Here is a 14,324-nt window from a genome sequence, read left to right as displayed (position 1 = left end):
AAACAATTTGTCAACGACATCAATCAATCAATCGACCACCATATCCGCCTCCGCCTCCCCATACTCCCCCCTCGCCTCTGCCGCCATCCTCCCCAGCGCCGCCAGCGCCTCCTCGATGACGTCCAGCGCCTGCTGCACGCCCTCGACTTCGCCCGCGCACAGAAGCGTCTCGAGGGAATGCGCCAGCCCGCTCCACGCGTTGAAGTCGGTCTTCCGCCGCGACTTTGTCGGCGGCAGCGCGACCGAGTCGGGGAACTGCAGGAAGCGCGGCGTGTGGTTGTAGTGCGTGAGGTGGGCTTTCAGTTGGGCCTTGGTGGGGAACGTCTTCCAGATGGAGGCGGGGCAGAAGGGGCAGCGGAGCTTGGGTTTCTTGGGGAGGGTGTTGTTGGGATTATTGTCGGTGTTGTTGTCGTCACCACCGACGGGGACGTCTGAGGGAGACGAATCTGCCACCACTCGATCGCACACGGCCTGGATCTCGCGGTCTGACAGCGCGCCGGCGCAGGGGTCGCGCGGCGTCGCGCGGAAACGGTGCTCGGGCAGCACGCAGGCCTCGAGGCGGGCGGGCCCGCGCAGTGCGTCGTTGAGCTCCGCCAGCGAGATGCCCGACCCGCATCGCGCCGTCTCCAGGTGGTGCAGCAGCGCCGACACGCTGGGGAAGCTCTTCTTCTCTTTGCTGCCTCCTCCTCCTCCGCCTTCTCTTGCTTGATCCTCCTCCTCAACTTCGCACGGGCCGCCGTTGCCGGCGAAGGGGCAGGTGATGGCGGTGAAGGGGTCATGCCAGCCGCGCGTGCGGTGGTCGTGCAGCGTCTTGGGCGAGGTAAAGTCGCAGCCGCAAACGCGGCAGCGGAGGTCGATGTGCAGGAAGTTCTTGCCGCTCTTGAAACCGCCTTTGAAGACGGGCGTGGAGGAGGAGGGGTCGTCGAGGAGCAGTGGGCGTTCGTCGCCGGCGTCTTGGAAGACTTCGGCGCGCGGCAGCTTGTGGTACTCGAGGAGGTGCTGGCGCAGGCGGTCGGGCGTCATGAAGTGCTGATCGCAGGCGGTGCAGTGGCAGTGGCCCGTCGCCCGCTGATGCGCCATCAGCCGTGTCTCGCAGACGTAGATGCGGTGGCAAGCGATGCACGGGTGGTGCAGGTAGAGCTGGTGCCGCCACATTTCGCCCCACGTGTCGAAGTCCAGGTCGCAGTTTACGCAGTTGAAAACGCTGGTTGACGGCTCGTACGTGTCGCGTGCGGGGCCGTACTCGTCCCGGAAGACGCGGCGGCATGCGTCACACTGGAGTGGCTGTTCTGGCTCTTCGTTGTTGTTGCTGCTCTCGTCATCCAGGATCTGCCCCCCGCAGGGACACAGGACTTCATTGAGCGTGATGCTCTCCATGGCGGTCCACTTGAGGGACCCCTTCTTCGTGTCGCGGTACCCCGAGTGATTCTCCAGGCGTTGGTGCGAGAACAGATGCTGCATGGAGCCGAAGATCTTGTCGCAGGTGCACCGCACAGAATGCGTCCCCTCGTAGCGGTGGCGGTGCAGCTCCGGATAGCTGGAGAAGTTCTCCCCGCACACACAGGCGCCGTGGCCGGTGGCCTTTTGGTGACTTCGCATGTTCCTTAGCTCTTTGAAGTAACGGCCGCACACGCACTTGTGTTCCATCATCTCGATGTCTGGGTGCATTTCGTGGAAGTGATCTCTCAGCGCTGATTGGTGTGGCCGGGGATCCATCTCGGCTGGAGCATCATCTCCAGTGCTCAGCGGGATGAAATCCGCCATGAGCTCGTCATCCTGGTGTTGTGCCATTGTCTGGAGACGCCCTGGGGCACAGTCTGGGTTGGAAACGTAGAAAGTTAGAAGTGACCGCAACGGTGGGTGTCTGATTTTTGACAAGGACCAGGGACTGCGTCGAATTATGACTGTACAGGAAGGATTCCAGGCAGCCTTAGCGGTGAGCGCAAGGTTTTAACAAGTTCAACTACTCTCCAAGCCTGCAGGGAGCAATTGTAGGGCGCTTAAACTTCTAAACAGGTGACTCAAGTGCATACAAGCGCCTGCGGAGCGTTGTTGGACGTGGCGCAGGAGAAGAAAAAGCCGAAGCACCGAACCGATGGACAAGTGCGGCTAATTATCGGCAGATGCCGCATGCATGACGTAGTTGAGCTTCTATTTGGGAGCTTTTACACGTCTTACATGCGCTGGAAATTGCTCTCCATTAGGCTACCTTCCATCAAAGACTGAGTGAACTCGCTTTCAGTTCTGCGCCAATCCCGTTCGATATCAGGAAAATCTTGGAGTATGTCTTTTGATTGGCTCAATATCGTGATTCAATGTGTATGCGGCGACAGGAACGGTGCCTACATATCTGCAATTAGCATCCATAGTTTGCCATCGATACATTGGAGGAGACGTACCCTCAGCGGAAACAACATCAGTCAAGCTAAGACTATCAGTCGCAAATTCCTGGCAGAGACCTTGAAGATGAATGCGACTCATCTAGCCCGGTCCATCGCTAATCAGAATGTGCTTGTTGACATTCTTGACGGTGGATTGCCAGTACGTATTCGCCCATTAGAAAAGTAAATACCCCGGATAGCAATCAAGAGACTCCAACCGCATGGCGTATAGTCGGTTTTGCGCAATGGCCTAAATTAGAGGCGTCAACGTGCTGGGTTTAGGCTAGCGTAAAGCCACCCGCTGATTCCTCTCTAGCATGGCCAGCGCATTCTATTAGATATCTTATATCCGGGGTAAATAACAGTGTATATGACGACGCGGCTCTCGGCCAAAGATTAGCAACGCGGACTTCTCAGTAATGTCGACCAGCCCAGCAGGAAAACTCGATGTGACGTCCGACGGCCATTGGTGATAGGTAACCTTGCGGCAAATCCGGAGGACCGATTGGTAGTAAGGGCGTGACGTTGGTGTAACTTAATCCTTCGTCATGCACTAAGCCGAGGTAACGGAACACCCCGCTCCTCACATTTCTTACACCTCACCTCTTGTCTGACACCTGGTGAAGAACAAGTCTTGCGTGGCGTCAAGTTACTCACCTCGATTTCTGGACCCTCAACCTCACCATCATGTCTCCATCGCCATCGGCTTTCAACATCAGCGTACCCGACGAGGCGCTTGAGGCTCTGAAGAACAAACTTTCCGCTGCTACCTTGCCGGATGAGCTTGAGGCGCCCAACGAGTGGCAGTATGGTGCTCCACTGGCTGATGTGAAGAGACTTGCCGCACGTTGGCAGGACGGATATGACTGGAGGACTCATGAGGCGAGGCTAAATGAACTGCCCAACTTCATGGCGCAAGTCGAGGTCGAAGGCTTCAGGCCCATCGACATGCACTTTGTGCACCAAAAGAGCAACTCGGAAAAGGCAGTTCCACTTCTGTTCGTACATGGCTGTATGACACCCGCAATATCTCAAGTGTACTGCTCTGACACGCTCAAGGGCCGGGCTCCTTCATTGAAGTCTTGAGGCTGCTGCCACTGCTGAAGTCAGGCGCACCTGCTTTCGACGTGGTCGCTCCCTCTCTTCCCAACTTTGGCTTTTCCTCTGGCATCAAAGAGCCAGGGTTCTCTCTGCAGCACTACGCAGAGGCTTGTCACAAGCTGATGAAACAGCTTGGGTACGATGAATATGTGACCCAAGGTGGAGACTGGGGCTTCTTCATCACCAGGGCCATTGGCATCCTGTACCCTGAGTCTTGCAAAGCAAGCCACGTCAACCTCATCAAGGCCAATGCTCCAGAGTGGAAGAAGAACCCTCTGCTTGCGCTGCAGCACAAGCTTTTCGCGTACACGGATGCCGAGAAAACCGGGCTTGAGCGCTCTGCGTGGTTCCAGGCCGAAGGAGCTGGCTACAATTTGCAACAAAGGACCAAACCGCAGACGATCGGATATGCGCTTGCCGACTCCCCGGTTGCTCTCCTCGCGTGGATCTATGAGAAGCTGCACGACTGGACTGACAGTTATGCGTGGACAGACGACGAGATCCTGACTTGGATCAGCATCTATTGGTTCTCCGCCGCGGGTCCTGCTGCCAGTGTACGCATCTACTATGAAACCATCCACGACTCGCCCAAGGCCACGGTGATTCCAAACAGATTACGCGTCGAGCAGTGGGTTCCGAACGTCAAGCTCGGCCTCGCGTGGTTTCCAAAGGAGCTCACTGTGCCGCCAAAGACGTGGGCCCGGACATTGGGTAAGGCCACGTAGTCCATTGTGTGCATCGTGTGTCAACAGCTGGGCTAATGCGCAACAGGCCCGGTGGTGTACGAGAGCGAGAGTCCGCGGGGAGGACACTTCGCGGCGTGGGAGACTCCGGACGTCATCGTCGGTGACTTGCAGCAGATGTTCTCGAAAGCCGGGCCTTGCTACAAGATCGTAAAGGGCCGGAGCGGCTACGATCGGGGTGCGCGTGCGCGTCTGTAGTCCGATGCCATGTCCGGTGTGCTCGGGCGCCGGGGCTTTTGCTGCGGCTGCACGTGCGTGTAGTGCTATTGTTCCTGCGAGTCAATGATGCTATAGTGGGCGCGCGCGGCCGACGTTTCTTCTGAGGTGAGGGTGCATGTGAGGTCGCGGTGTCTGGTTCCCGGCGGGGCAGTGACGTGCGCAACCCGTTGGCGATGAGGGAAGGGACCGCTCGGGAAAGATTACGGGCGGCCCAGACTTCGTCCTAACGGCTGGGTTGCATCGCCGAGTGAGGCCTCTGTGGATGCCCCAGCTGCGCAGCTGAGCGGCAGTCCTATTGTCCTCCTCTCACCACCGCACGCGACCATCCGGCCCAGCTCTCACCCATAAATCCTCCCTCATCCCACGAGCAAGCCCCTCCTTCCTTCTACAACACCAGCCCTTATCCCCGAAACATCCCATCGCGTCCCCGCCTTCTTGCATCCCGCCTCCACGCATCTAACCCAGCACCGCTCGCACCCATGGCCACCGCCTACGAGCAGTGCATCGCGGCGAAGCCCAAGGCCTTCCAGATCCTGCCAGTGGAGGTGAGTCTTGCCCACACTGGCTCACAGCCAACACCACCGCTGACCGTCACTCGCAGCTCAATCAGCAAATCGCCTTCTACATTGAGTACGACAAGGACTTGGCCAACCTTCGCGCCTCATGCCGTGCCATCAGGGATGCCATTGATGATGGCGATTCTCTATGGTTCAAGAGGTTCCATGCGTTGTACGATCCTCCCTCGGGCTTTGAGACCAGCTCGCCAGGCTACAAGGCCCTGCTCCGCGAGCTGTACCAGAAGCGCGCCAGGCTCCTCTTTCACCCCACCCGCTTCAGGATCGGCAACACGAAGAAGGAAAAAGAGACTCTGAGGCTCGTCGCTGGACTTCTCAACGGTTAGATATTCTCGATCCTCCTCTCACTTCTGCTCCCTCTCCATACTGACACGTCTCTGCTAGACTCCTACAATGGCCCTTCCACGGTCCGTCGGGTGTACGACAGCGGTGAGTCGAAAATCACCTGCCACAACATAGAGGTGTTCAAGACGTTCGTCGGTCGCTCGGGCCTCATCGAGCACCTGTTCCGGCCTCGTCCCACCAGGAACCACAAGGCGAACGGTAACTGCGATCCGGCAACGAACAAGTACAGCCATGCCCTTGCCGCTGTTCAGCTCATGTGCGCGCCTACGATCCTCAAGCACCCTGGAAACATCTATGGGTTCGAGGACTCACAGGTTTGGGCATACGCCACCATCAAAACCGCTCCCATCTTTGGAGGCTACAACAAGACTATGATCAACATGGAGTGGGTTCTTCACGTCATGAACTTCTTCAAGTTCCACATCGGGAAGTCTGATGAGAACACTCTCTTTGACCCTTTCAACAGCCTTGCGGCGTCTGAAAAGCCTTCCTACTGGCAAGGTCCTCTCCACAATGGACCTGCGAACTTGGGTGTCCACTGGAAGGGCACTTACTCTTACTTGGATCGCGAAGAGATGAAGCAGATTCGCTCTGGTATTCGCCAGGAAAGAGTCCTCATTGATCGCAACGTTGACCACGGCGAGGCCGCGATTCAGGTATGCAATCCGATTCCACAACGCAGTAACATTACCAAGCTGAATTTGTATGTGCAGACCATGAACATCACCTTCCCTGACAGTACCAACTTCCATTGGCCTGATGTGTTCGAGCACCACCTGAAGTCCATCACCTCCAACGACCAGCCCCCTCGTACCCGTGCTCAGCGTCGTTCTGGCGAGGACTTCCAGTTCCAACGCTTCAACCAGCGCTTTCAGGCCGTCGGCTACGACGATGAAGACTTCGATGCCGCCGGCTGGCTGAACGAGCTCCCCAATCAGCACGGAATTTCTGGATGGAAGCGCATGACCATGATGAAATACTTTGAGGACGGCAATGGCGGTTGGGACAGCAACGCACTGTGGGCTTATGAGGGTGTCGTGCTCCCCGGCGGCCGGATCATGCTTGGTCGTTGGTGGAGCCCCGAGAGCCCCGTTCCGAATCGCGAGGTGTACACCGGCCCTTTCATCTTCTGGAACACTGACGCTGCCTGTGATCGCATCGGCTGCGATTTTCACCACCCTTGAGCCATGGAATTCCCAAGGACACCAGAGACGTACCTCTACTCTTTCGACCGGAACGTCGGCAAGAGCAAAAACCCATCCCATCCTCTAATCGCGGACGACCTGCCATCTCTCCTTATATTGAAAGATTTTGATTCCGATAAATGCATTCATAGGGTTCTTCTTTGGCCTGCTCAGGTAGCTTCTCAGCACATCTAGTTCTCCGACCTTGACACTCCTTTAGCTCGGGCGTTTGGCCCCTTCTTTCCTTTCTTTGTTTTTCTTGCGCAACGGTACTCCCACATTCATTATCAATTGCGTTTGGCGAACGGTTTCCTAATTCCTCTCTCTCCACCACCCTTTTGCGTTCAAGTTTCACTTGCAATTGGGATTCGGCATCGCCCCTCACGTGGGGTTCGATCGATTGGGGCTTTATGGACTGGGCATAGGGTGGCGCCAGAGACCCTTCCCCAGTTCCCTTTTCATTTTCTTTTGCGACTGTCATCGAGTATTGATAAGTATCGGATGGAGGCGGTGCATTAGTGGTTTCTTTCTTTCCTTAATCATCTTTCCGAGGTTTCTTTTTGGTTTAACCGGGGCGAAATGGTTTCAAAAAGGGAAAGGGATGGGTAGACAGCCTCACTGCTGGTATTTGCCAATGGTGCTGCTTTCTGGATCACTACTTTTTTGCATTCGTAGAAATGAATGAAAGAGAAAAGTCTCACTGGAACTTGAACACATTGGGTACTTTGATGAGTTGAAATATGAGGTGACAACCGTCGTTGTAAGAACAATGACCGTTACCAAGAGGAGGGGCACGCAGACTTGCGGGCTCCCATACAAGTAGGGACATACGTGCAGAATGCTTCGGAGAGCAAGAAGCGCGATAAACTGACGCATGTACCGCGCCAGACATTATATTCGTCATCCGATAACTCTGCTCTGAACAAAAAGGGGAAAGGTGCATGTTTGGGTATGCGAACGTCAAGACCACTTGTGTCCTGGCTCCACTCCCGCCATCAAAAGCGTTCTGCTTCCCCGAACCATCCCGCCAGGTGCGCTTTTTGGCTTTCCCTTACACTCGATAAACTCCTTCTGATATTATCCTGAAGGATATCCACTGGTAAGACAGCATTTCGGTAGAGCAGAAAGGGTCGCCTTTTTTCAATCATTGTCGATGCTACGAGCTTAGTATGGGGACTCGATCGTTCATTCCGTAATCGTCTTGATGCACTCCCAGCCGCCGGTCAGCTTCTCCTTCCACAAAGTGACCTTGTTGTCGCTAGTGCTGATAGCCAGAACGTTGCCGCTCAAGCTCCAGCTCGCGCGCCAGGCAACACCATCGAAGTTCAGGGTGGTCTGCTGCCAGTCGCCTGCACAAAGAATCATCATTAGCAAACGCCGACCTGTGAGCGAAATGGGGGGCTTTCATACCGAGCGAAGGGTTCGTGCTGGTCCAGATCTTGACGGTCTTATCCTGCGACGCGGAGGCGATGTAGGCCTTAGACAGCACCGTCGGCGACCACGCGACGTCGCGCACCCAGTCGGTGTGGCCTGACAGCTGGCTGGTACAGGTGTAGGTGCTCGCGTCGGCGTTCCACTCCCAAACCTTGACCAGGCAGTCGCTGCCGCCGGTGACGAAGCGGCGCAGCGGGGCGTTGGAGCCCTGCTGGGCACTGGCGACGGCGCCGGGGGCGATGCTAGGGGCCCACGAGACAGCGTTGACGCCCAGGCCGTGGGCGGGCAGGATCTGGTGTGCCCAGGCGCCGTCGCGGAATTCGAGGACGGACACGTTGCCGTCGCTGCTGGCGCACGCGAGCACGCAGCCTGCGTCGTGCGGCGCCCACGACACCAGGTTCACGCTGGCCGAGTGCAGCTCCGAGACGTGCACGCGCTGCCATTGGCCGTTCTGCTCGCGCCAGATGAAGACCTTGCCGTCGTAACTGGCGGATGCGAGGATGTTGCCGTACTTGGGGTGTGCCTGTACGTTTGCGCGGCGGTCAGCTGTTGTCGCGACTCGCTACCGTGGGAAGCGGGAAGGAGATGTACCCAGGAGACACACCAGACTGCGCCCTCGTGTCTGTGCTAGCCTTAGCCAATGCGCTGTTCATCCTCGCTGTTGCTGGTATCCCGCGGCGGGTTGCTTAGTTGCTTACCCCTTCAGCGTGTCCGTGAGCCTGTGGCTGTCGCCCTCGACCTCGAATATCTTGATGGTCTTGTCGGAGGAGCAGGTGGCTAGCCTTCGGCCATAATAGTCCAGGACTGCATCGTGCTGTTCATCGAGAGGGCGAATTAGCGGAGGTTCGTTGCGGAAGCGGCGGTCGGAGAGGAGCTGCGGCGTACAATCATGTCATCGTGACCGGAATTCTGGATTACTTGGGCCTGGAAATGATCAGCGGAGCTCTAGCGGGACCTCTGAAGGAGATCTCACCATGTTTGCGGGGGTCGAGGAGGAATTGGTGGTGATAAGTGCCTGGCGGGAATGTCAAACGTGGAAGCTGCCCGAGCCACTGCGGCGGCGGCGGCGGCAGGGTGCAAAGCGGGCAAACACGCCAAGCGCGCGGTCGCTCCACAGGCTCCACAGGCTGACCCACCTACGGCACCGGCCTACCTCGGCGCAATGCGGGGACCAGGCACCCAGGCACCCTGTTGCCGCCGGAGCGTTCACATGGCCTGTTCCCACTCTGACGACGACGCTGCCCGCATCTTTGTCCTATTCTAGTTTCTCCCTCCTACGTCGCCAGACACGTTGCTGTTGCCATGGCGGACGCTCTGTGCGGACCCTCCAACGCGCTCCAGAACTTCCAGAAACACTCGTCCGTTGATCGGACTCTGCAGCAGGACCGGCTGGTCTCGCGCCAGTCGCCGCAGCAGGTACGAGCGCTCGCTCCACCGAGCCTCCGCAACCGGCATCCGAACCTAACGTTGGGTGTTTAGGATTTCAGGACAGGACCAGGCCAGCATGCTGGCGCGATAGACCCTGAGTTCGAGGCCTTCCAGGCTGGCCATCCTCCGCAACCCGAAGCCTTCCAGCGCTTCCCCGCCCAACATGCGCCTCCGCCGAACTTCGCAGGCCCCGCCGCCCTGCCGGACTGGGCTGCCGACTTCCAGCGCATGCACGTTTCCTCTCCGCCGCCGATGCAGCAGCAGCAGCAGCACATGCAGTCGCAGCATAATCACACCGCTTCGTGGCACCAGGACTTTATGCGCCAACAGCAGCAGGCTGCATCGCCAGCCCCACAGGCGGGGGTGGCTCCTGCGAGGCCAATGTATTCTGGCGCACCCATGATGGGATATGGTGCAGGCCAGTTTGCCCACCAGCAGCCTTTCATGGCTCAGCAGGGCATGAACGAGCAGCCAAGGCAAAAGGAGCCGGTCTTTGACGATGCCGCTTTCGCCAGCGCATTCGACGCGGCAGCGGCAGAAATGCTGCACGCCGAAACAGAAGCTCAAGCAGAGGCGCAGACCGTGCAGCAGGAAGCACCTCAGAGACCGGCAATGTCAAATTGGGAGACGGATTTGGACATGTTGCTCCCACCGGAAGACGACACTGTTCTAGCGTTCATGAAGGAGCATGCTTTCAGTAAGTACTACGCAGCAGTGAAGTCCCTTGGGCTGACCATCATCCAAGACGAGTACTGCCGCCATCAAATGACCGAGTATCTACCACGAGCCAACACGAGGGATCCCGCCTCTGCCCCCGACCACAGTCTGGCATCACTCTATTTAGGTGCACTGGAAAAACTGGAACCCAAAGCGTTTCTGGGGTTGCCGCCAGACCCTCTCTTGGAGCGCGTGTTGGACGAACTGGTAAACTCACAAGACGTCGTCTACGATGAACAGTTCATGTTCAAAGCAAGAGCTGCAAGACTTCGCGATCAGATCAAAGCCAATCATCCACGCTACTTTGATCCGGAGGAGTCGCAGAAAGCCAGGGAGCAGGAGGACCCCCGTTTGAGGACGGCACGATTGAGGATGTTCCAGAATTCTCTACAGAACCAGGACTCCATATCCGCGGCAGACAAGCAACAACTTGAAGCTGCAAAGTTCAACCAACTCGTGGCAGACGTAGGAACCGAATCAAGACTCTTTCCGGTCGTAGCGAGCAGCACCATAACGGCAACAGACATTCGAACAACCATCCGGTCAGAGATGTCCTCCTTGAACCAGCGACCGGAAGAGCTCCTCCGGAACATGAATCCTCCCGAGATGGTACTTAACGAGACTCCCCAACCTCTACAGCATTCAGTCCATGAGCAACAGCAGCAGCAGCAGCAGCAGACTCCCCTCAACAATGATGACGAAGAGTTGGCGAGAACGGCTGGCCAATTGGTGGATAGCGTCTCCCACGACACGAGTCAGAAATTCGTGCAAAGCAGGTTCCTGGCCTTAATGAGGCAACTTCGGGATCACGAAGTCCGTGTCGACGGAGACAAGATAGTCGAAGTTAGTGAACCCCTTCCTCCCCTTTCGTCAGCCGCAGGAGAACATGTCCGGATGTTGGACGCTTCAGTAGAGGAGGCACAGCAGCACCTTCACTCTTCTCCGCATGCGGAGCACATGACCTGCAAAGTCTTTGGGTGTCCCGTTTGTCGATGCAACACAACACTCGCTGACTCATTCTATCTCTCAATGACAGACCACACCATCGACAATTCCAGCCAACCAGCAAGACCTGGACCTCGGCCGCAATGGGGGCGACGACAGCAACAGGACCATGACCGGAGCCCTACCGACAGATGGCAACGATGGTAACGACGTTGGTGAGTTGCGCGCTTAAATACTCTTCGCCTTTGCCTCTGGATAGCAGCTCTCCGAGAGTGATGTTCCAGACGGAGTTTTTCAAGGCGGCAGTGATGATGCAAAAAGAATCCAACGAACATTCTGTACATCATTGTTACCACCGCCTCCTCCGCATGGCGCAAGATGATAGGCGGTCGGTGGCTGCCGGTCCGCCGGGCCGGTTCGAACAGCCGTCTCCTTGTCGCATATATGACAGTTGGATGGGGAACAGAAGCTGATTGACGGTTTGGGGAGAAGCGCGCCCATCCGAAAGATACCCTAGCCCGCTGCCGCCAGTTGACGGCGGAAGATCGTATGTGAACGGGTGCTTCTTCCGAAGAGATGGGCAGTTGGTATGATGTCGTCCTGTAATTTGGTTCATATGCGCAAGCATTCCACGGTGTTGAGTGGCATACGTTCTGGCGACTAGGGATCGCACAAGACTATTGATGGGCAATTCCACAACGCCAAACCCACAAGTTCTGATCTAACGTTTTGTCAACACCTGTACATCGCCGTTGTGATCAACGTCAAACGGTGTTTGCGCCATGATGGCACTTCGCCCCACGCTCTGTGGATCCGGCGAGTGACTCAGCCACACTGCGCCTCATCTGTTGTAGACCATCACTATGATTCATTTCATGGCCTCGAGCAAAGCGGATCCCGCCCGACACTAACAAGCACCTTTGTTTATATAACATAGCTCGTGGCCCTCCACCTACTGCACTGCAGCCGTCAACAGAAAAAACATTTCTTCTTACCCCACCACCACAACCCTGACACGAACCTGATATCAACAGCTTCCCTGCAACCACCCCGTCCACTCCTACCACCACGACGAAGATGCCGTCGTCGACGCGGCTTACGGTCGCGCTCAACAGCAACCGCAACACCAAAACCATCATCCTCGTCCCCAGCAACTCGCCCGCGGACCCGGACGCGCCCGACTCGATACGCGCACACGTGCTCAAGTCGGCGCACTCAAAGCTCCGCCTGAAGCTCAACAAGAAGACGAAGAAGAAGCCGAACACGCCAGGCGCGCGCTTCTTCGCCGCGCGCACCGGCAGCGAACTCGTCACCGCCGACGACTGGGCGCGCGCCACGAGCACGTCCGACGCCGTCATCCTGGCGTCGGCGGGCGAGGACTTCGTCGGCGGCACCGTCAAGGCGTCGTCGTCGTCGTCGTCGTCGTCGTCGTCGAAACCCGAAGCACATGACGACGACAGCGGTAGCAGCAGCACCAACGCCGCCGCCGCCGCCATCGTCACCAACCTCGCGCACTCCGCCCACGTCGACGCGCAAGCGCTGGCCCAGCTCCACGCCACGGCGCAGACGCTGCTCCCGGGCATCGCGCTCGCGGTCGGGCAGCCGGACTTGCACCCCGGCAGCAAGTTCCCCGTCGGCGCGGCGTTCGTGTCGCGCGGCTGGGTGCACCCGCCGCTGATCGGCGGCGACATCGGGTGCGGCATGGCGTGGTTCCGGACGGCGCTGTCGGCGGCGCAGGTCGACGGCGAGAAAGGGGGCAGGAAAGTCGCGGAGCGGCTGAGGGGGTTGGAAGGCCCGTGGAGGGGCGCCGCGGAGAGAGAGGCGTGGGTAGGTGAGGAGGGGAGGGCGGGCGGGGAGTGGGATCGGAGTTTGGGGACGATCGGGGCGGGGAACCATTTCGCGGAGATTCAGGTCGTGGAGAAGGTGATGGAGGGGGGGCTGGAAGGCGGGCTGAGGGAGGGCGAGGTGGTGTTGCTGGTGCATTCGGGGTCGAGGGGGTATGGCGGCGACGTCCTGAAGCGGTACACCGGCGACGGGAAGCGCGAGTCGCTGCGCGAGGGCGAGGGGCTGACGGACAGGTACTTGGAAGAGCACGATCGCGCGTGCAGGTGGGCCAAGGCGAACCGCGACCTCATCGCCCTGCGCTTCCTCGCCGTGTTGGAGCCCGGCGATGAACGCTGGGCGCTCGGCAGCAACAACCTCGAAGATGTCGACGCCACGGACGAGACGGCCCTCAAACAGCTCGTCCAGCGGGCCCGCGAGAAGGTGCTCGAGCGCAAAGTCGTCGACATCTGGCACAACAACGTCCAGCGCGTCCCGTGGCCCCTCGACGTAGACGCCTCCGCTGCTCCCGGCCTGGACACGGCAACCGCCTCACCCAGCCTCTCGAATACAAACGGCCAACAACGTCGTCGTCGACAGCACGCCTACATCCACCGCAAAGGCGCCGCGCCCACCCTGGACCCGGACTCGCTCGCCCCGCTCCCCTTGCTGCCGCTGCCGGGCAGCCGCGCCACGCCGACGGCCATCCTCGCGCCGACCTTCTCGCCGCGCAACGCGGCCGGCGCCGCCAACGCCTTCTCGCTCGCGCACGGCGCCGGCCGCGCCATGTCCCGCGCGAAGGCCTTGCAGAGCTTGAGCGCCAAGTACCGCGGCGACGCGGACGCGTTGCTGAGGCCTGGGAAGGTCGCTGCTGCTGCTGCTGCGGCGGCGGCGGCGGCGGCGAAGAAGGAGGTGGCGGGAAGGATGGTGGATGGTGGAGATGGTGGTGGTGGTGGTGGTGGCGAGGAGCCGGCGGTGATGGTTGGGAGTGGTGCTGAGAAGGGGGCGGGGACGTGGGTCGTTTGTGAGGAGAAGCAGCTGGTGTGGGAGGAGGCGCCCGAGGCGTACAAGGATGTTTGGGCCGTGGCGGCGGATTTGGTCAGGGCGGGGGCGGCGGAGGTGAAGGGGTGGTGCGCGCCGAGGGTCAGTTATAAGGTCAGGAGTAAGTAAGGGTGGGTGCAGATCTGAGGTGGAAAAATTTCCCGTAGCGGTGATTGCTGCGAAGTGTAGTAGATAGAGCCATTGCGTAGTAGCGGATGTGGTAGACAGGAAAAAGGGTGGCATAGGCTGACTATGAGTTAGAACTCTCACACTAGACACCACTTCGAGCTCGAAATCTTTTTCTTCAGTTTTGACATCGATACAACACTAAATCTAGTTCGAGTTGCACATTGTGAGTAGACCTTTGCTACCACTCATTCATCCCCCCCC

General features: G+C 58.4%; 6 protein-coding genes across 6 annotated transcripts; 4 read left to right on the top strand and 2 right to left on the bottom strand.

The window, feature by feature from the left end:
• Nucleotides 1-27: 27 nt before the first annotated feature.
• BKCO1_60006 (zinc finger protein) lies at nucleotides 28-1,791 on the bottom strand (the record flags this gene model as incomplete). Its single annotated transcript, XM_020277930.1, has 1 exon — nucleotides 28-1,791. One exon carries the CDS (start codon nucleotides 1,789-1,791, stop codon nucleotides 28-30), a length of 1,764 nt encoding a protein of 587 aa, XP_020133802.1.
• A 1,277-nt stretch (nucleotides 1,792-3,068) lies between these two features.
• BKCO1_60005 (epoxide hydrolase) lies at nucleotides 3,069-4,423 on the top strand (the record flags this gene model as incomplete). Its single annotated transcript, XM_020277919.1, has 3 exons — nucleotides 3,069-3,393; nucleotides 3,441-4,193; nucleotides 4,254-4,423. The coding sequence occupies 3 exons, from the start codon at nucleotides 3,069-3,071 to the stop codon at nucleotides 4,421-4,423; spliced, it is 1,248 nt and encodes a 415-aa protein (XP_020133907.1).
• A 500-nt stretch (nucleotides 4,424-4,923) lies between these two features.
• BKCO1_60004 (uncharacterized protein) lies at nucleotides 4,924-6,548 on the top strand (the record flags this gene model as incomplete). Its single annotated transcript, XM_020277908.1, has 4 exons — nucleotides 4,924-4,989; nucleotides 5,046-5,340; nucleotides 5,404-6,020; nucleotides 6,078-6,548. 4 exons carry the CDS (start codon nucleotides 4,924-4,926, stop codon nucleotides 6,546-6,548), a joined length of 1,449 nt encoding a protein of 482 aa, XP_020133803.1.
• A 1,185-nt stretch (nucleotides 6,549-7,733) lies between these two features.
• BKCO1_60003 (wd40 repeat-like protein) lies at nucleotides 7,734-8,958 on the bottom strand (the record flags this gene model as incomplete). The annotated part of the gene is made up of 6 exons (XM_020277897.1): nucleotides 7,734-7,897; nucleotides 7,959-8,505; nucleotides 8,574-8,604; nucleotides 8,681-8,796; nucleotides 8,868-8,906; nucleotides 8,956-8,958. The coding sequence occupies 6 exons, from the start codon at nucleotides 8,956-8,958 to the stop codon at nucleotides 7,734-7,736; spliced, it is 900 nt and encodes a 299-aa protein (XP_020133904.1).
• A 326-nt stretch (nucleotides 8,959-9,284) lies between these two features.
• Nucleotides 9,285-11,304, top strand: BKCO1_60002 (peroxin 20; the record flags this gene model as incomplete). The annotated part of the gene is made up of 4 exons (XM_020277849.1): nucleotides 9,285-9,398; nucleotides 9,462-10,107; nucleotides 10,156-10,970; nucleotides 11,164-11,304. The coding sequence occupies 4 exons, from the start codon at nucleotides 9,285-9,287 to the stop codon at nucleotides 11,302-11,304; spliced, it is 1,716 nt and encodes a 571-aa protein (XP_020133905.1).
• An 845-nt stretch (nucleotides 11,305-12,149) lies between these two features.
• BKCO1_60001 (release factor h-coupled family protein) lies at nucleotides 12,150-14,063 on the top strand (the record flags this gene model as incomplete). The annotated part of the gene is made up of 1 exon (XM_020277738.1): nucleotides 12,150-14,063. The coding sequence occupies one exon, from the start codon at nucleotides 12,150-12,152 to the stop codon at nucleotides 14,061-14,063; it is 1,914 nt and encodes a 637-aa protein (XP_020133906.1).
• Nucleotides 14,064-14,324: the final 261 nt, after the last annotated feature.

Source organism: Diplodia corticola, assembly GCF_001883845.1.
Source record: "Diplodia corticola strain CBS 112549 chromosome Unknown scaffold6, whole genome shotgun sequence".
Taxonomy (NCBI): domain Eukaryota; kingdom Fungi; phylum Ascomycota; class Dothideomycetes; order Botryosphaeriales; family Botryosphaeriaceae; genus Diplodia; species Diplodia corticola.
This window is presented reverse-complemented; position numbering and strand designations above follow the sequence as displayed.